General features: G+C 41.7%; 1 protein-coding gene across 2 annotated transcripts in view; it reads left to right on the forward strand.

The window, feature by feature from the left end:
• The window catches only part of TTC7A (tetratricopeptide repeat domain 7A), a 1,654,710-nt gene that overhangs the window by 777,583 nt on the left and 854,946 nt on the right, over positions 1-22,181 (forward strand). For both annotated transcript variants that reach the window (XM_069234028.1, XM_069234029.1), the window contains exons 9-10: positions 9,233-9,370; positions 21,384-21,467. In XM_069234028.1, coding sequence (XP_069090129.1) covers positions 9,233-9,370; positions 21,384-21,467 — 222 coding nt within the window. The remainder of the gene's footprint in view (positions 1-9,232; positions 9,371-21,383; positions 21,468-22,181) is intronic.

The raw sequence follows: 22,181 nt of genomic DNA on the forward strand, positions 1-22,181 counted from the left end.
CTTTGCCTCTTGTTCCCCTGCAGCAGTCTGTATTCATTTTATCTTATTGGATTGTCGGATGGACACTGCTAGGACTTCCAGTGATAGTAAAAGCAATAACAGAGGGAGTTGCCAGCTCTGCCTAGTACACCTCAATACCTTAAAGACATGTGAAATAAATCCCCCTCAGTTCATCATCGCCACTGGTGTATTATATATCCAATTGATCTTTCAAACGAAGTCCCTATTACCATCTGTGTCATTATAATGAACTGATATCTCCATTCCACACAATCAAAGCTTTCTCAGGCATCCAGGGATATGGATATTTAATCTTTGCCTATCTGTACTTGCCATAGTATGTGTGGCAGTATCCTAAGGTGTGAAGTGGAAGATTGATTAAGACCAAACCCTGCTTGTGATGGATGTTTCAAAATGCCAATAACTTTCAAGTAATTCACTAATATTTTAGCCAATATAATCATGTCTACATTTGACAATGCTATATGTATGTTGCTGTCAGAGATTTGTGGGCCTTTATTTTTTTTTAATATTAGGGATAAATAGACTCTTTTATACTGTGGCTCAATTATTTCCGTCTGATAGACCGCTTTAAATAGTTTACTTAATAAGGGTAACATTTTAGGCTTGCTAAATTTGTAAAGTTGAATTGACAACCCATCTTCCTCTTGGGATGCTAAGTGGGCATGCTGTTTATTGCTTTTGCTATTTCCTCCTCACAAATCTCATCTTCTAGGGATTGTTTTTGTTCCCCTTTTACTGCCAGGATCGTAACACCTGCCATAATTCTCCAAGTAAGGCACCCATGTCTTTATGATCAGAGTGGTACAAAGCACTGTAAAATGTGGCAAACATATCTGTGATCAGATTGATGGTTAAGTGTTCCCCAATTGTTCTTAATGGCCAGAACAATGTGTTTGGGTTTCATAGTTTTTATTCTAATACCAACAGTCTGCCATTTGTCCTCATAATAATGTTGTGTTTTGTTTTGTACTTAGAAGTACTTACAAGTATGTATTCTGCCCTTTGGGTGTAAAGTGTGTTTACGTCTGAATGATTATAATGCTTTGTAATAGTAAGAATGCCTGTTTCTAATTGTATCTGATTTTCTCTAGCTTTTCATTTAATCATGGCCAAATCCCTCATTCTTTCTCTTTTCAGATATGCCTTTATTGCCTCCCATAGTATTTTGCAGAAGGTAACACCCCTCATATCCATTCAGATATATCGTGAGAAAGGGTATTGGTACCTGGATAAGAAAGTGGGACAAACCCAGTTGTTAGCTAATTCTGCCTGTGACAAGATGAGCCTCATTTCTCCTGGGCACCGCCCAGATAGTCATTCTGTCAGGGGAACATAACACCTCTCCACACCCAGGGTTTCTGTGTCAACTGTGGGGCAAGTTCGCACATCATCAGGGAACTATTCAGCTCCTCTGTGACAGATGAAAGCTCATGCAAATGGGCTTCCAAGTTTCTTTAGTTAGGTAAATGAGGCTTTTTAGATGTACTTTGTGTGAAATATTTATTACAAGTGCAACTTTACAAATACATTAGACTTGTAATATTTTTTTTTAAAGTCCAAGAATTAAATTGTTAGATGGCTCCTAGGTCGAAATAATAATATTTAATTTTAATATTATCTCCTATTGCTTTCCTGTAGAACAGCTAACCGTGCAGCAGTAAAAATACCTTGTCACTCTAAGGACGCTTTACATTAAACATTTTAATGTCCTACGTTCAAATACCATGCACCCTGTCTTATTGGGCGTTAAGGCCTACTTAGGGTTGCCCTATTAAAATTTAAGAGAGCTTTAGGCCTATCAAAAGAGGTAATTTTGACAGGTCTATATAGCAGTTTTACAATTGCACAGACAGGCTCTAGGTGTAGATCTGCAGCCATGCTTTGCATTGTCACTTTAGTAGTGGCAGAATTTGTGCTGCAGTCCATTAGCAACATTTACCTTACAGGCCCTTGTTACACTTTCTATCATATACTTGTGACTTATAGTTAAGTTAGTTATGCCAATTTGGATAATAGCCAAGTGACATGTTTTTAGGGGTCCTTGCACATAAATTGGGCACTGAACAGCAGTGTCCCATTATGGAGAGTCCTAAAACCATGCAAAAAGGGCATATTCCTACTATAATACACATTTGTGAAGATATCTAAATATATATATACACATTCATGGATAAGTATATGTTCATATATGTGTGTGTGTGTGTGTGTGTGTGTATATATATATATATATATATATATCTGTCTATATATACACATTTATATATAATTCACTTAAAAAACAAAGGTTACAGGGATGTTATAGTTAGGTTCTGAATTTACTCACACAAAACCATAGAAATTCAGCAGTTATAGTTATCTCTAGTAACTATAGCTCATGCCCTAAGATAACTATAACCTGCACCCTTGCCATGCACAGTTTCCTCAGCAATAATTTTATTGCAAATGTTGCATTGATAATTTCAATGATACCATTGAAGATGTCATGACTGATGTAATATATGGGGGAATTAGCAGTGCGTAGAGAGGGCGCGAGTTATAATTACCTAAGGGCACAATTATAGTTACTAGAGATAACTCTAACTGCTGAATTTCAATGATTGGCAAGCAAGCCTAAGAATTGGCATCCCCTAGTGTGATTTTCAGGCACTAGTAGAACACCTGGTGAGATTTTTCAAAGCGGGCAGTCAAGATGTTTCACAGTGAGAAAGATGCTGCTCAAGTAGAAAATCTACTCGAGCAGCAGCAAAATGAACTCAATCATCAGCGCCCTTTGACGCTCCACATGGTGCCATTCCTGCTGATTTTTCTGAACAAGCTCCCGGAGCTAAAAATCAGCACGACTAGTGTGACATGCCGATTTCTGCTCATTTGCAGTGCTCTGTGGGGGTACCATGGTGCATAAAAAATTTACAAAAAAAGTTAAAACAGCTACAATACATTGCACTATACTATATTTTAAAATATAATGTACTTTACTGTATTTTCAATTTTTAATATACGTAAATCATCACAAAAATGCCTATGAAGTACTGCTGTAATACCTAAAAATTACAGCGCTACTTGAATAAAAAAAAAAAACACAAAATTGTCTAAAACTGCTGGAAAAATATATAGGAAAAACATTTCACTAACCATTAGCACATTTATAAAGTGGTAATAAGTAGGGAACATAGCTTAGAGCTAATACTTATGTATCTAACCTAGAACTCATTGAAAATGTGCTGAAAACGACAAGGTTGCCTTTTACATTTTATAAAAATACTATTAGCCAATCAGATACTGCTTTCTTATCGGCATATAGCACAAAGTTACAGCGAAATATTGCAGCACAATAAATTACTATGTTTTTTCACACTTATACATTTAATACTACTTACACCTACTATAAAAAAAAATTGCATTTACATCTCATAATCTATCTTCCTGGCACATTAGATCTACATCTATTCACCCACTTTCATGCCACTCCACTCTGACACCCTGCTCTACACCACTCCACTCTATTTTATTACACTCAATGCCACTCCTCTCTGTCACTAGACTATATGCCTCTGCAATCTTCTGCAAATCACTGTATGCCACTTCACTTTACCACACTCCACTATACACCACTACACTCTAAACCACTCCATTGTGGCTCCACAGTGCAATTACACTGCATCTACAACACTGACGTGAACATCACTACACTGTACACCACTATACACTACTCAACTCTACACTATTCTACTGTATGCAACTTCACTCTATGACACTACACTCTACACTATTCCACTATGACACACCATTCTATGACACTTCACTTTATGCCATTCCACTATATGCAATTCCACTCTACATCACTACACTGCACCTCACTCAACTCTATGCCAATCCACTGTTTGCTATTCGATTATACACAACTCTACTCTATGCTTTTCCATACTACCTCTACACCGCTCCACTCTACCCCACTCCTTTGTATGCTATTCCAGTGTATACTACTACACTATACCACTCTCTATGTCATTTCACTCTACACCACTTAACAGTATGCTGTTCCACTGTACGCCACTCCAATGTACCCCACTTCAGTCTACCCCACTCTACTGTCTACTCTTCCACTGTGCACAACTACACTCTAGGCCACTCCACCCCAGTTCACTCTACACAAATCCACTATAGGCTCTTCTGTGGTATGCAATTATATTTTTTACGCTATTCCTCTGTATGACACACTACTCTACTGAAGTCTGCACCACTCCTATGTATATTCCATTGTATGCTACTGCACTGTATGCCACAACACTTTACACTACTCCACTGTACACTATCCCACTCTACACCTCACTCTACAGCATTCCACTATACGCTATTCCACTCTATGCCACTACAATGCATGCCACTCTACTGTACACTACTCCGCTGTATGCCAAGCCACCCTACGCTAATCCACTTCACGCTATTTCACTGTATGGCACTTCACTGTACACTATTACACTGTATGCCACTCCAGTTTATGCCACTCCACGCTATTCCACTCTATTACAGTCCTCCCTATGCTACTGCACTGTATGCCACTTGAGTCTATGCCACTACAATGTACACCACTCCATTCTATGCTGTTCCACTGTATGCCACTCCAATCTACACCAACCACTGTACACTATTTCATTGTATGGCACACCACTGTACTCTACTACACTTTATATCACTACACTTTACAACACTCGTTCCCACCACACTCCACTATACGCTATTGTATTCTACTTCTCCACTGAATGCTACTAGATTCTATGCTATTCCAGTGTACGCCACTCCACTTTACACCATTCTAGTGTATGCCACTCCACTATATGCTATTCCACTGTACGCCTCTCCATTCTATGCTTCTCCATTCTAACCTATTCCATTGTATGCCACTCCACTCTATGCCACGCCACAGTATGCCACCACATTCAATGCTATTCCACTCTACACTAGTCCACTGTACTGTATGCCTCAGCACTCTATGCCACTAAACTCTATGCTGTTTCCCTCTACAACACTGCACTCTATGCCACTCCACTCTACATAATTAGACTGCATACCACTACATTTTACCTCAATGTAGTGTACATCACTTCACTCTATGCTATTCCACTCTGTGCTACTTAACTGTACTCCACTTTGCTGTTAGAACTTACAGTCTACACCACTCCGCTGTGCAGCACTGCACTCTGCGCTACTCTAGTGTACTCTGTTCCAGTGTATGCCACTCCACTCTACATTATTGTGATGTATGCCACTCCACTCTATGCCACTACACTGTACGCTACTACACTGAACACTATTCCACTCTATGCCACTCCACTCTACACTATTAGACTGTACGCAACTACACTCTACCCCACTCCACTGTAACCAACTCTACTCTACAACACAGCACTGTAAGCTGTTCTGCTCTATGCCAATGCACTCTATCCCACTCCACTCTTCACTACACAAGTCTACACCACTCCACTGTGCAACACTCTACCCTACTCCCTTCAGTATAGGCTATTCCACTGTATGTAACTCTACTGTGCACCACTCTGTTCTACACAATTCCACTTTATGCCACTCCAGTCTATGCCAGTTCACTATACACCACTCTACTTTGCCATATTCCACTGTATGCCACTCAACTATTGCCACTACACTCTTCAACACTCCAGTGTACACCACTCCACCTTACACCATTAGACTCCATGCTAGTTTGGTCTATGCCACTTTTCTATGCCACTGCACTGTACACCAGTACAATCTATGCTACTCCAATGTTAGCTATCCTATTGTATGGATCTCCAATGTATGCTTCTTCATTCAAAGCTATTACACTGTACGTCCCTCTACTGTACACCATTCCAGTGTATCCTATTCCACTGTATGCCACTGCAGTGTATGCCACTACACTCTATGCTATTCTACTGTACACCACTACACTTTACCTCACTCCACTCTATGCCACTACACGTCATGCCAGTCTACTCTAGGCCACTGTACTCTATGTTATTCCACTCTACGTCACTCCACTCTATGCCACTACACTCTACGGTATTCCACAGTACGCAACTGCACTATATCATACTCCACTGTATACCACCCCACACTACACCACACTCTATTCCACTGTACAACACTAGACTTTACCACACTCTGCTCAACAACACTGAACTAAATGACACTCAACACTACGATTTGAAACACATTTGTATTAAAAAAAATAAAAAGAAATCTGAATTTAACAAAAAAAATAAAGGTTAAAGCTAAGTTATAGTTAGGAGAACTGTATCTGTTCTTTCTATACAAACCCAGATTAAACTATACAAACTTTAGAAAATCTAAGGTTCTAGTTATAACTTACATTTCTAATTTGTGCATCACCAGTTATAATTTACATTTATGATTTATGTCCCACCTTCAGTTTTCTATGTGTTGCACACCCCATAAGCATTCTTGTTGCATCACTCACCACACTACATTAATGATAACTTTCTCAATTCACTAGTTATACTCTTCCATATTATATAACATATACTGTATGAAACCATAGTAGTGTAAAATCAGAACTTTCATAATAACACATATTAAATGTCAAATTACATAATTTCCAATAGCACATGCAAGGTAGAATGACGTGTTATAGTTAATGCAGTATGGCAAGTGATGCGACAAGACAGTGTATGGAAGTGAGTGAACTACAGTAAATTGAAAGTAGTGTGTAAATTACACATGTCCCAAACCCTATTTTCTCTATTGGAAAACTGAACAGCAATACCATAAGAACTGCTGAATGTAGTTACACCAAATTTTGCAGAAACCTCGATCTTTATTTTTTTTTTCTCTGTCTGCAAACGTGGGCAAGAAAAATCTTTGCTCCCACTGCAGGAGCAGTGGCAAAATCCGTTTGCACAGGGTCGGAGCATACATGTTGCAGGATTATGTCAGCACCACAATGGGTGCTGTCCAGGGAGATGGCAGGGGTAGCTGTGGCCCAGGGGCTCCCCCGTGGCCCTCAATGAACTTGCAACATGTTGGTGGGCACTGGAGCACCTACCAACAAGTAGTGTGGTTAACTCCCACCGGGGGAGCTGACTGGGGATTCAAGGGCCCTGGAACTCCTCTTGCCCCAAAGTAACGATAGCTTACGCCCACATCATGCACTGCTAGCGACCTCACATATTATAATCCACATGTCATGTTCAATGACATCATTGATAGCAGGACTCCAACATCTGAAATGAAAAGATTGCTGACAACAACGTGCACGGTGAGGGGGCGAGTATTATAGTTACTTTAAGGCACAAGTCATAATTTCTTGAGGTAACTATATTAGGTGAAGTTCAGTGGTTTTCTTGTTTAAAATAGTATGGGGCAGATTTAAGAAAAGTGGCACTGCACCCAGTATTTAAAATACAGCGCACCATGTTGCAGGGTAGGGGGCAATAGCGTCAAAATATTTGACGCTATTGAAGTACTGTTCAGGGTTATGAACAGTACATAAGGGCCCAATATAAAAAATGGTGTGCTCCCTTTTAACGCCCTGCTCTGTGCAGGTGACATAAAAGCCACAAAAAATGGCGGAAAAAAATCTTTTAGGTTTCTTTGCACCATTTTTTCACACACCCCCTAGTGGGGGAACGCCCCCCCTTGCATACACTGCGTGCCACAGGCATAATGTGGCACAAGGGGTTACAAAGTGGCGCAATGCATGCATTGCACCACTTTGTAAATCTGGCACAGTGATTTTGGCCAAGTTGGGCCACATTAGGATAAACAAATGCTAATGTGGCACAAGGAGACGATAGGCTCTCTTAGATCTGGGCCTATGTTTTAACTGTTATTTTTACTATAATGCTCCTTTAACCTTTGTTTTTTTCATTGAATATGTATCTATCTATATGGATTTACACACACACACAAACACATATATATATATATATATATATATATATATATATATATATATATATATATATATATATATATATATATATGTTCATTTAGCCATTGACTTACCTGAAAGCATTACCTCCTATACAAACCATATTCGCAATAGCTACAGACCCAATATATGTGTTTTATCAAAAAAGTAACCTTTTGCTTTATTCATTTTATTTTCCTTTGGCGAGGGCCCATCTGCTTCCCTAACAGTGTAGCCAGTCCACTCATTTGTCTTTATCTGTGTGCATCGACACACATTTACTCATTTTTACATTTAGATGTTAAAAAAAGAAATAATATTTACAAATGAGACCCTACGTATGTACATTCATGGGTAGCCATATTGGAATGGCCTTTGAGAGTTTATTGCAAAAAACATGTCACGATGGTCGAATGTGCATGTACGTGCATGGACAAGAGGCCATCTTTTTCTCAACAAAATGCAAACAAAATGAACATTGGCAAAACCAAATGGTTGGCAGCCAACACAGACTTATCGGCTTTTCCAGTGCTGGTTTCTAAATGAAATAGCTTAATGCACTTTTCAATACACTCTGTTTTATAATACATATATGCAGTCGCTGCTCGCAGGTATTAAAAGGAGCAGGGCGGCGTGCGCGGGGGGCAGGTGGATGGGGAGCAGGGTGGGTTGTGGAGGGGAAAAATAATAATTAAAGTAAAAAAATTAAAAATAAACTTACCTGAACGCCGTGCTCTGTCTTCCGCTACTCCTCCATCTATGCTGCCTTCTGCTGCAGGCACAGGCTCCCAGCCTGCCCTGCGCCAATCCTAACTCTGCTCAGAGCAGTGTCAGGATTGGCTGGAAGCGCCCAGCCAGGGCGCTCCCCAGCAGACTGGGAGCCTGTGCAGGCTCTCTTCAGCCCAGCAACTGGGTTGCTGGGCTGGAGAGAGCCCTGTGTGCATGTGTTTTTGGTGAGCCTGAGATGGCCGGCAAAACACACATGCGATCTGAGGGGAGTGCACAGTGCTCTGTACACTCCCCTCAAGTGCTCGTCACACCCGTGGCCCCACCTCTTTTCAAGAAAAAGATAATAAACCTGGTTTATTATCTTTTTGTTGAAAAGGTTTTGCAACTGTTGCTGCTGGCGGGGGGCAACGCTCCTCCGCCCTAATGGAGGAGCTGCCCTTGCATGTATGACATTTGAATGTTCTTGGAGGTGGGTCATTTGGACATATCTGGTAACGTTCTATAAAATCCCTAGAGATACTTCTCTCATCTTGTATTTTACATGTTTCTTTCAAGGCGAATCGAGACGCAGTAATCAGTCGAGCCCCAGACCAGAAAGAGGATCGAGCTGTCAGTCTTCAGAATGCGTCTGCGGTCTATGATCTTCTGAGCATCACCATGGGCAGGAGAGGGCAGTATGTTATGCTGTCTGAGGTACTGGAATTATTACTTTGAAACTAGCACGCTTTCCCTTCTAACAACTGATGTTCAGACTGTAGTGAAGTACATTATGACGTGGATGTCTAACTGTTGTGGAATATACTGGACTCTGGAATGTCACATGACTACCGCCGGTGCTGTGTTCAGGGTATCATTTTAACTGTTCAGGTGATTTCTTTCTAGTTGCTGTAACCTTGTCTTTAAGGCTGTTGGACTGGCATTGAGTAAGAATGGTTGAGAGGTCTTGTATTTAAATCACCCGGAGATTATGGGGACTAACTAGTTCAAAATCTCTCTTAAAGGCTCAATAGGGTGCATAAACCGCCCACGGTAAAACCACCACCATGATTTTAAAAAAATTCACCTGAGCAGTTTTTGCGCTGCTTAATCTGTTTGTTACAGGTTGTGGTCTTGGGCAGTCCATTTAAATCTGGAATAAGACTTTTTTTGCATCCCGAGTAAAATTCTTCTACATTAGATATTAAATAAAACCCATTTGTTTGAAGTTATCAATTCTTGCCATGGTTTCTTTATAGTTTAATATTATGTATCAAAGAAGACAAACACCAATCCCCTGCTGCCACTTCATGTAATTCGATGCTAGACACATCAGTTACGCTCGAGTACCGTTTTTATGGTCGAGCACGCAAGCGCCCTGTCCCTGTTGTAATCTCTCTGTGGAATTTTAACCACGCCTATGTGACGCCCATCATTTTGGTTGGTTGGTGGGCTTGCCTTTTAAAAATTGCTTGATTTCATTAGTGAAAGGCATGAATACTTAATGCCTTTTCCGGTGTTTAGCCCTTCTCGAGCGCACCGGCCAACTACGGAACATATACGAGGCCTCATGTTTTCCGTTCGGTTTCTGGGCTGGTTTTTCTTATTTTGTTCGCAGCGCGATCAACCCTGTTACATGGATATTTGTATAACTGCTGATACGTTTGATTGCGAGCAAACTTCTGTTTTCTTTTGTGTGCTTTTTCACACTGATGGCGTGGCGCTTTAAATCAGCTTGCTACCTTAATCATGAAGAAGGGAGACATTCCGGCCTTTGCAAACTGTCACTTCAGCCCCTGTGCGAGCTCAACATGAGAGATCATATCATATATTTGGGCCTACACTAACAAAGAAGGGATTCACAAATCCATCGACAAGCGCTATAATCTTATCAGATGTGTGTGATAGGGGGAGCCTCTGCTCTCAAGAACTCCGTTTATAAAGGGAAAATGAAATGCTTGTTTCTTGCAGCCCTGCAGTTTCCACCCGTGTTTGTTTGCAAAGGGGTAATATATCCCAACAAACAACGCAGGGTCCTATTCACGAAGGAAAATTGCAAATGTCGGAAATTTAAAGTACTGCTAAGTTTCTGGCACAGACATAATCTCACTTCTAGTGGGGACGATTGTACTGAATGATGGAGCTGTCATTTCAAACCAATGCGCCTTCTTGCACTGCAAGGGAAGCCTGTTTTTGGAAAGTGGGCCGGGACCCCCTGCCCTTTCTCAAGGTTGGGTCCGTTGTCTAACTCCAGTTCCCTTACGGGGTTTGCCTCAAATATCTATGAGACCATCAAAATAACTTCGAAAATATGTTCTTGGGAGTCACAATGGCTACTGCAGCACTTCCTGTGAAGCATAGTTTGTGTGCTTCCTTAGAGTATCTCTGTCCCTCTGCTCACATCAGTAACACAGCAGGGAAGGGAAAACGGCTAGGGCCAAAATCCCCATGCAAATGAGCAGAGCTGCCTAGTTTTCAGATTGCTTAGGTATGACATGTCCATGCTTTCAGTACTCTTATATGTGACATCACAGTACTTATATGTGACACTTCAAAGCATACGATATAGCAAGTAATATCAAGCAGTGCAATGCATGTAATAAGATGAATATTTGACAGTACTCTTTATCGAAATACGAAGCTCTCGCAATAGCTTCGAAATGCTCCAAGACTCTTTAAATGCTTATGGCAGGTCATCTACTCAGCTGTTGGGCTAAACCCCGACCAGAGTGGGGCACGGGCACTTAGCAATTTGCCATATATAATAGCACATTTCTAAAAGCACGTTACCTTGCTGCGTGACCCAGACATAGGGTGAGACATAGCGTGAGTGAGGTGCTAATGAAGGGTGGGTGGTACAATGAACAAGCAGGTGCATTGATTGCCTCACAGTCGCTGCGATCACAGTGTACTTCAGGACTGCATCCAGCATGCATCCGATTTTGTGCTAAGAGAGCTCTAGGGAAGACTATAGTTTATCTCCAGGGAAACACATTGGAAAGCCATACTTCGGTTATGAATCAGGGAGGAGGTAGTCTCAAACACTTGTAGGCTAGGGGAGCCTTGGACAGTGGGGGCATTCGGGGAACCAGAGAGGGTGTGTGCTGCAGAGGGGAAAGAATGGGCCTGTGGACTACTACCTACGGTGCCACAGTGTTGCTCACTTTTTAGGTTGAGCGTGATGTGTTGTTATCTATTTGGGCTTTTAAGAACGCCCACTTCACGCCCATCACTATCACTCGTTCGTTGGCTTGCTATTCAAAATTCTTTTATTATCATTGGTAAAGGCTCTACGTTTGTCCCTCCTTGGGGAGTTTGGTTACTGCTTTGGACATTGACCCTGTTACATGGCTAATTGCACTTTGGCCGATACGTTTGACTGCGAGCATACTTATTTTTCTATTTGTGCGTCTCCTTCACGCTCGTGGGGTTTTGAATCGGCTCGCTTATGTGAAACTGTTTTACTTTTCATTTTCAATTTATGGCGCAAGATAGGTCCGGTTAGGAGTTTACAGCGCTAATAGCTCCAATTCGAGCAAATGAAAGACCCGTTACATTGCAAATGCTTGTTTGCTTGAGGTACAAACCTCAGAGTTCTCCACACAAAATCGGAAACTGAAAAAAAGACCTGTTCTTGAGTACCTGAAAGTAGCTGGTTGATTTTAATATAATTATCTGCTCCATGCTCAAAACCTACAAAGTGAAGTGGAATCGAGCAGACAAGCACATTATACAAAAATGGACAGATTGTAATGTGTTACTGTTGACCAAGTCATGCTAGTGACATCAGTCTGACAATCTTCTACATCATAAGGCCTCAACACCAGCCACTTGGTACTGGAACAACTTTAATGTAGTAAATATTTCCAGGATCACTGCACCTGACCTCAGGTCGGCTGTGGTGTTTCTTCAGGCTCAGTGTAACTGTGCTCTATGGCCATGTCTGGTCCTCCTTCAAGTTGCCACTGCCTGCTGCTTTCCTTGCCGTGCAGGGTTAGCAGGTTATTATGACCACATAACGGGTGGGCGTTCTACGTACCTTCGACACAGTTGAAGTTCTGTTAGAAGATGAAGACCTGGCTTTTAGAATAATCACTCCAAGGGGGCAGCTGCCGTTTTCACTTGCAAAGCCTCTGGATACCCTCACAGGTGATTAGCTTGCTGTACAAATACACATAACATAACATGGATGGATGGCTCCTGTGAGACTGGTAGCACTTGAATACTCTGACACAAGACTACAAATCAGGTCAGGTACCTGAGAGTTGTACTCAACAAATGCCTCTCAATATCTAAGCTTTGTTGCAAAATGCCTTTCATTGGTGACCATCTGGAAATTGATTTCTCATGGGCTGTATTTCACACCTTTGGTGCCTGTTGTGGAATCCCTGGATTTAGTACTCCATCAGTAAAAAACACTTTGGCTAAAAGATATGTTGTAATCTATTATTTTATTGTAGCCGTTTCTACTTCACTCTTTTATTGGCTACTGGAACTGCTTGTTTCCATCACTTCTGCTCCTACAATGCCTTAAAGGTTCTTTGTCTCCCAACATCCTATTGACAAGCTGGTAGGAAGTGCTGTCTAGTACCTAGTGTGGGGACAGTTAGTTAGTTCTTAAGGTCTGCTGCCTACCTGTTGTTCTGACCATGTGACACCTGGCCTCACATGAATCCTAACACACATTCCTGCCTTTGTCAGCTGCAGAGGGAGAGTGGCAGGCGTTTACAGAAGGCTTCAGCTTGGCAGTCCCTCCCCACATCCCCAGACACGGGTAGTATGTCATAACCCTAGTACTCTGCTAAACTGAATTGAGCCAGTTTATTTTTCAGCTTTTATCCAGTGGGCGGACTCAATCTTAGACACCCCTTCTTTGAAGATGTCTTCTCACAGTAGTTGTTGGACCTGGCCCTTTCTGCAGGGTTAGTCCTAAACGTTTTGCCTCCTTCTTCCTATTTTTTCTGACCTGTTTTGTTGGTTCTAGGACTCTGGGCACTTGACCGGTGCTAAAGTGCATATGCCCCCGGGGTAAATTATGATTATGATTGGTTATCCATGATTGGTATATTTGATTTACTAGTAAGTCCCTAGTATAGTGCACCATGTGTGCCCAGGGCCTATAAATCAGATGCTAATAGTGGGCCTGCAGTACTGATTGTGTCACCCACATGAGTAACCCTGTAAACATATCTCAGACCTGCCATTGCAGTGTCTGTGTGTGCAGGTTTAAACTGCCATGTTGACCTGGCAAGTGCACCCACTTGCCCGGCCTAAACCTTCCGTTTTAGTACATGTAAGGCACCCCTAAGGTAGGCCCAAGGTAGGCCCATGGGCAGTGTGCAGTGCATTTAAAAAGTAGGACATGTGCTGATGTGTTTTACTTGTCCTGATGGTGAAATACTGCTAAATTAATTTTTTACTATTGCACAGTCTATCGCTCCCATAGGTTGACAAGGGGATTGCCTTAAGATATCTTTTAAGTGTAATTTCCCATTGGGAGCAGATAGAGATATGGAGTTCAGGGGTCTTTGAACTCACAATTTAAAAATACATCTTTTGGTAAATTTAGTTTTTAGATTGTAAGTTTGAAAATGCCACTTTTGGAAAGTGTGCATTTTCTTGCTATACCATTCTATGCCTGCCTTCACTATAGACAGTCATCCAAAAGAAGCTGAGGTGTGTCCTGCATATCCTGGTGGGTCTTCTTCGGCAAAGTGGAGGGAGGAGCTGATATTTGCACCCGAATAGGGCTGTGCTTGTCCTTACACAAAGCAGACTCCAACCTCTAGGAGTGTGTCTGGGGCCAGGACAGGTAGAGGCAGGGTCTTGTGCACTTCAAATACTTTCCTTTGAAGTTTGCCTACTTCTAAGGCAGAAATTAGTATGAGTATTGAACTGCTGACCCCTACAACATTAGAACACTTCTGAACTGAGGACATTCTGCCAGGAAGAAGAGCTGGATGCCTGAGGAGGACCTGACACTCTGCCTTTTGCTTTGCTGTGCTGGCCTGCTGCTTTTTGCTTCTGCCTTGGGTGTCAAAGGACTGGACTTTGCTTTATATATAATGCTTTCCAAGGGTTTGAACTGAGCTTGCCTCCTCTTGTGAAGTCACAGGGATATCAAAGTCAGTCTGCCAGTGCCTGACCTCTTCTGCTGAGAGTCCAGACTTACCAGGTGGTGCCAAATCCAGTCCTGGGCCCTTGGAAGTGGAAGCTGGTGACCTAAAGAAAAATCCATGCACCACGGCTGTTGTGGCAGAAACATTGATGCAGCGCCTGCACCGTGGCTGAAAAATCAATGCAGTGCCTGTCTCATGGCTGCAAAATTGACGCATTGCCTGCTTCAGCGCGGATTAAATGTTGCGTGCATCTGGATTTTCCACGCATCATCCCTGGGCATCATATTCTTCATTGACGCTGCACCACAGTAAGAAATCAATGTATTGCCAGCCCGGCGGGAAAAGAATCCACGCATCGTCTGTCCGGCGGGAAAAGAATTGATGCATTGGAAACCCAGTGGGTAAAGAATCCATGCATCACCCATCCAGTGGGGAAATATTTGACTCATTGCTTGCTTTTCTGACGCATCACCTCCTTTGCTGCCCGCATCATCTCTGTTTTTGACGCATCCAAGGTACTGCGTGTTATAAGGATACAACCACTGATTCTTCCTGATTAAGACTCTTAAACCTTTAAAAAGTGATAACTTTATTTGTGTATGTTGGATTTTTGTCCTTTTGGTCTTGTTTTACTAAGATAAATATTGGCTATTCTTCCAACATGGGTTGGAGTACTTTAGTGGTGTTTTCACTGTGTTACATTATGTGTGGGTACAAATACTTTACACATTGCCTTAGAGATAAGCCTGACTGCTCATGCCAAGCTACCAAGGGGGTGAACAGGGGTTAACATAGGAGTGTGTCCCCCCTTACCCTGACTAGAGCATCCCTACCTGGACAGGGTGTAAACTGACTGCCAATTAAAGACCCCATTTCTAACAGTAGTCTTTATGCTGCACCAGTAATTCATCTATCTTATGAAATAGACTACTCGTTTGGTTGTGACAATGGTGCAGAAGAGGGGAATGAAAAGTTGATAATTGGGCATTTAAAGCTTCTTAGATAATGAGTCACAGACACAGGAGGAATGAGATGCCTCCTGGTGTGCAATAATGGTAAAATCTGAAAACATTCTTGCACAAAGTGAGTTACTGAGAAATAACACATACAATTGTATTCTTTATAAGTCACCAGTATTGCTACTTCTGGTTAGGTGAATATTTGTCACAAGTATTGTTAGTGTCAGCCCAGCCACCCCAAAATATGTGGAATTCGATTCTTCAAGGCAACAAGTGAACACTGTTTCCTACTGTGTCCACACATGTAGGGTTGTGCATGTATCGTCACAGACACAAGGATGCATGGGGCTGAAGAGGATATAACAAAGCCGGCATATGTTGGAGGCATAATTAGTTGAGGCAGTAAAGAGTACTCAATACACTACTACAAACACTAAGAAAAATAAGCCCCTTTTAGTGCACCTGGCCTCTATTTATAAGCCAGTGAAAAACTAATCTCAGATGTCATCGGTAAAAGGTGAATTATTATTATTTGCAATTTTATATAGTGTGGACATGGCCTGAAGGCATCAGAGTGCTTTACAACAGTAGCAGGATACATGGGCTACAGTGAGTTCAAGTTACAGTAATTAAACTTGGATCTTTACATTGGTAGATGAGTGCAGGAGTTACCATATGAGACAATTACAGCAGTTGGTCAAAGGTCGTACACAGTTAACGCACCGATTTAGATGATGGGGTCACATAACAAAGGACGTTCAGATTCTGGTGGAGAGAAAACTTAAGTCTGATTGAGGGTGATTAACCAAAGTGTCTGTCAAATAGGAGGACCTTGAGGTCCTTTTTGAAAGTGACTAGGCAGGTTGTTAGGCAGAGAGGGGGAGGTTCATTGTTCCAGATTCTTGTGGTACTACCAGAGAATGACTGTCTGAATGTTCACCCTCCTAGGTATTATTGACTGAACCAGGATATCCATGATACACATGCTTCTGATAAGAGTGCTGTGGCTCTGTTGACCTTGAGAAAAGGTCTAGAATCGGGAAACAGAGACAACATGATTACAGCTTGCCGTTATACAAGACTGCCAAGCAGTTTTTGGCTTTAAGGAAGGTCCTTTTGATTTTTGCTCAAGAAAATGGCTTAGTGAGGAAGACAGTGTTTGCTTGCTACATAGTATGGCTACTTTGCCCTTAAAATTTGTCTTTTCTAGTGCTGTTAAGTGACATGAAAGAGACCATGCTAATTATCCAAATCTTCCCAGAGAGGGTGTTTAGGACAGCTTTTTGAAGCCTGCGGTGGTGGTATGGCAGCCATTGTTCCATAAGCATTTGCAAACAGCAAAAAGTACCATAGCTGCCCATTGTTTTTTTGGTGATTAATGTTGACCTTAGAATTTCACCTTACAAGACGTCAGATCCTAGATATTGCCCATATAATGCTACCCCGGAATTTTACCATGTTACTTAGCAAGGCTTTTGATAAGTTGGAAGACAGAAAAGGAACAGGAACTACGCAAACTGTACTGGAGTAGTCTTTTGTCAGAGTAGGGGTAAGATTACACCAAGGCCTGTCAATCCTTACCAGTATCTATAGAGTTGATATATTATTAATATGAAATAGAGAAGAATATAATACAGTGAACAAATATGTTATCTTTAAAGAGTTCATTACAATAGTTTCATGCGTGAAAGGGGTAAGCAAGTTGTATTCTAAGATTTTTTTACAGAAAAGTGCCAGTTCCTGTGAACACCCTTGAATGTTTTCACAAAGCCACCATGGAGAGAAAGCATGATGCTGTTACTGTTTGTGGCCCACCCACTCCACTTTCTTTACTGTAAACACTATCAAGAGAACAGTTGCTAAAGGTGCCAGGGTTCTTAGGCAGGTAAAAAGAGTGAGTTTAATGTGTAATGGGGTGGAAGAGATGTTAAGGGGAAATGTTTCTTGAGGAGGGTCTTGATATGATTTCTTAATTGTTGAAGGGAGGGGAGTGAACATTTTGCAGGACCTGGCCCGATGGTCTTGTAGCACACACATAGAATACTTGTTTCTTTGCAATTAGTATGTGACCCTCTGTGTTCCAACCTTCAACAGGTTGGTGTTTTGACTGGTATGAAGGTGGCTGGATATGCATAGTTTCCACTGAGATAGCCAGTCTTGGTGTTGATGACATTTAATATGATGCAACACATTTTGAAACTGATATGGCTTCTGTAATGATGCCAATTAAGTTCTCTGAGGGTGTAGGTTGTATAATCATATTTGAGTTGACTCTTGATCATGCAGGTGGTTATTCGAAAGGCAGTTTTAGAGGGGTTATTGTTGAGTTGGTGAGGATAGCATCCCCACCATAAATGTGAGAGAGCATCAGGGCTTTGATGGTGGCGCAGAAGCTGGAGGAAGTCAGGTGTTGCTTCATCTTCCAAAGAAGGCTAAGCTGAAACCAGGTGGTTTGAAACTTCCTGCTCTCATTATCCTTGAAAAAGAGAATAGAGTCAAGGTAGAAGGGAAAAGCAATGGTGACAGAGGTATTGGAACATGCTGCTGCCGCTTAGCTAAATCCTGGTTTTGCGAAAGTTCATTTTCAGATAGATTTTACAATTGCATTTTTAAGGAAGCTTCTATGTTGCTCAACATAATTGCATGTTGAGGTTTGAAGTAATAGCAAGAGCATCAAGTGTCAATGGATTGAATGACAGCCTGGAGAAGATATCAAAGAAGCGTTGGTAAGAATTCTGTTAAATCGGAAGGGGTTGATTATTGAAGTGGTGGTTGACCTTGGTGAATTTTCATACATAGTGAAAGATAGTGGTAAATTCATTCAGTGCTTCTCTGCCTTAACGAACATGTTGTTATCATGAATGCCCAGTGTTACTTTGTTGATGTAAAAGTCTTGTTTGGCTTTGGTTATGTTGTTTATGCCTTTGGTGAAAGACATGTTTAGTGCTGTAAATGATTTGCGTATATGTATATAAGTTTGTGTATGATCTCCTGCTGGCACTGATTGGACTCAAATGTTTCAGTTTAAAGTTTTCAATGTGTTTTCTTGGGGTCTGTCTTGATGAGTGGGTCCCACTTGAATGGGTGGTTCTTTTAACTAAGACAGTAAAGGCTTAGAAACACACAGTGGAAATGTCAAATATTTTGCTTTGAACTTACATCACATCTTTAGATGTAGCTAGATGAGGCACTTAGACCTGTGTTCGGCAGGGCCCAGGGAAATCAACTAACTCCAGACATTTTAGAAAGCTAGACACACAGGGGAGTTCAGGGTGTTGTGCTTTGTGTGGATCCCACAAAATTGTGTTACTCAAATAGCCCTGAAAATGTCAAACATTGGGTGAAATTGGAGAATGTCCTCCTATTTTTGTCAGGGAAAGTCCAAGTATCTGTGGAGAATGACTAACGTTCTAACACCCACACTTCATATGAAACTGTGTGTGGGTGGGCCTTTTGCTCATGATAGGAACGACCCAGAAATGCACTGAATTGTTATGGGTCCCGGGAGCCTGATGACCCCAAGTCCCAATACTAGAGCCATCCCCCAGGGAACCTCAGAGAAAATTGGGTGGTTTTAATTACAGTTTGGGCATTTGCATGGTATTCTGGGTGAGAAAACATGCTGGGATCCACATGAGCTATACCTTTCTGCTTTCAGGTGGGTCTCCATTTTTCAGAAATGTCCAGTAATGGCTGTGGGTGCAGGACAAACCAGGGCCCGAATACTACATCCTTCCCCTGTGGAAAGGGAGAGGATATTGGGTGTTTTATACATAGTTTGACATTTGCAGTGCATTCAGATTAACACGTTGTGCAGGGATCCACAGAATCCATTGGACTCTAGTTGACTGAAATGCCCAGGGTTTGAGGTCTTCCTTGGTGCAGGACAACAGCAAGTCAAAATGATACAGCAATTTCCCATGGAAAGTGTAGGAAATATTGGTGTTTTATTTATAGTTTTGACATTTGCAGCTGTGGAAAATGGGTTCTGTCCATTTAACCCCCATGGATGTCTCACTTTTTAGACTACCTGGTTTGAGGACTTCTGCCATGACTGAGTTTCACTACCTGAGTCTCAACTGTTGTAAGCTCTGGTATAATGGAGTGGAAGTGCTAACTGCCAGTGTCTGCCTTTTCAGATAAGGTCCACTGCAGTGCAGCTATGGTAAGATGCCATGGAATGGTTGAACGTGAACATGTGTGAATATGTGTGTGGGCTGAGCATGTCAGCCAAGTATCTGCACACAGGTAGCCTGTAGCATAAGGGTTCCTACAGAGATTCATGCCTATGTGGGCAGCATATATAGGGAGGCATTACTAGTGTGAGTTTCTACATATGTAGTGATTACTGAAAAGTGTGTGCTGCACTGTATTATACACTATGGGCAAAATCTACATCAAACTACACTGTTGCCATAGTTAGGACCAGGGACCTATTTGGTGCACTAATATTATGGTAAATCACAATCCTGAATGCCGATTTGACATTAATTTCCATATATACGCACTCTTTGAGGAACCTCAAGATTCATCATTTTTTCTGCTCCAGTTTCTAATTAGATTCCCCTGCCTGGCCAAGATAATTAGCCGAGTTGCCAGTCGGAGGATCAAGTAGGCCCACAGTCGGCCCATTAGCCAGTAATTAGACCTTCACCTAGGAGAGGAGATGGTGGGGATGGAATCTGCATTTACTCATTACCTTTCACACTGCACCTGCCTGGGAAGACACAAGGGAGAGAACAGATGGAAGAATGCCCAAAAGAAAAAATGTGGTAACAGGAGCAAGATGAGTAAAAGACATTGTTATGCCCGAGACAGCAAATAAGGTATGCAGACATTTGGGTGAAGTTGTTCCTTTTAATCCATGGCACCAAGAATTTGCATATTTAGTTCACTGTGCCTGAAAGGGCAGAGGTGAAGCAGCAGCACTTTTACTCTACTAGGGGGCCACCTTGGAGTAACGGTGGGCCCCTTGTCAATGTTATGAAGGCACGCTAAGTCTCTCAGGGGTTATGTTAGTGACTTTGGGAGAGGTTAAGTCAAATTGCCGGTACTCATGCAGCTTTTTCTTTTGCCTATAGGTTATGGACTCTGGGGTCCTATGGTGGTGGGTTTTAAGGCTGCACAGCAGCTTAGTGAAAGTAAAAGAAAGACTTCCTAAAAGTGGCATTTTTAGAATAGTGACTTAAAATCTAACTTTTATCATTAACCAGAATTTTAAATTACAAGTAATTTGAGTGGAAACAGTATTTCCCCATCTGTTCTGATGTCAGCAGTGCAAGAAAACACTGAGACCAAAATGCTTCTTGGAAGAGACAAATACAAGAATAGAAAGTAAAGCCAACAAAGAAGAAGGAACTAAGATAGACAACACAGTAACTGAATGATGATGAGCAAGGGGTGGACCAAAAGCTGACTCTAAGCCTATATTGAATACAATAGGTCTGCTGCTATTAGGCAGCTGTGTCTGAGACATAAAAGTTGACCTCAAAGCTTTCAATATCAGATCATTGGCACACATGCAGTTCTATTATTTGACAGGTGTTTTAACAGTATTCCTTTAAAATGTCAGAAGCAAGCACACCAAAGAAAAAAAGCTCAATAGCAGTTAAATGTTGACCATATTGATATTCTTTCAAATATATCTTTCAGTGTTTGGAGCGAGCGATGAAGTTTGCATGTGGTGAATTTCACCTCTGGTACCAGCTGGCTCTTTCAATGATAGCTTGCGGAAAGGTAAGACTACAAACGTAAATGTTGAAAAATGCCGTTTTCTTTCTTTCTTTCGCCCACTTTCTTTTTATTTATTCAGGAACAGTAAAGTGTTTGTATGGAGCCAGCTGCCATTAAATGCCGTTTTTGCTCTGATTCCTGTAAGCATGGAAAGGAATTAAGTGGAGCTCATCAGTTTTATGTGCCTTCACAAAAGCATTAGAAGCCTGCCTCTGTTTTTAATATAGTTTATGTGCCTAAAGTTGAGATTTTTTATGTGCTCAAGTAGTAATTAATCCGCCATGTTTTCCTCAGGGGCAAAATAAAGTCACCCAACGCTGGCTTCGCCTGCATTAGCCAGTCAGAGTAGAAATTTAGAAATGTATTGATATTCATTTCAGTAATTCTTCTGCTCTTGAGGATGTTAGTAGAACAAAAAGTGTTTATCATGCACTCGTTCTGCCCGTCACGAGACCGTGAGTGTTTTTTTGCAGATAACGGGCTGCATAGAGTGCATGCACTAAGTGTGACTTAGGGTCTGATGTAGAGGTTGGCAGATAGTTGATGCAACTGCAGCTGTGACGGATATCCCATTCGCCTAATTACAAGTGCATTAAGGAGTATGGCATGTGTAATAAGACAGGCGGGATAGCCCTCACAATTCTGGCGGAGTAACTGGAGCCGTGTCTCGCGGCCGGGCAAAGTGGCGAGGCATGGGGTAGAGAGCTGAACAAAACA

Source organism: Pleurodeles waltl, chromosome 5 (genome assembly GCF_031143425.1).
Source record: "Pleurodeles waltl isolate 20211129_DDA chromosome 5, aPleWal1.hap1.20221129, whole genome shotgun sequence".
NCBI classification, from domain to species: domain Eukaryota; kingdom Metazoa; phylum Chordata; class Amphibia; order Caudata; family Salamandridae; genus Pleurodeles; species Pleurodeles waltl.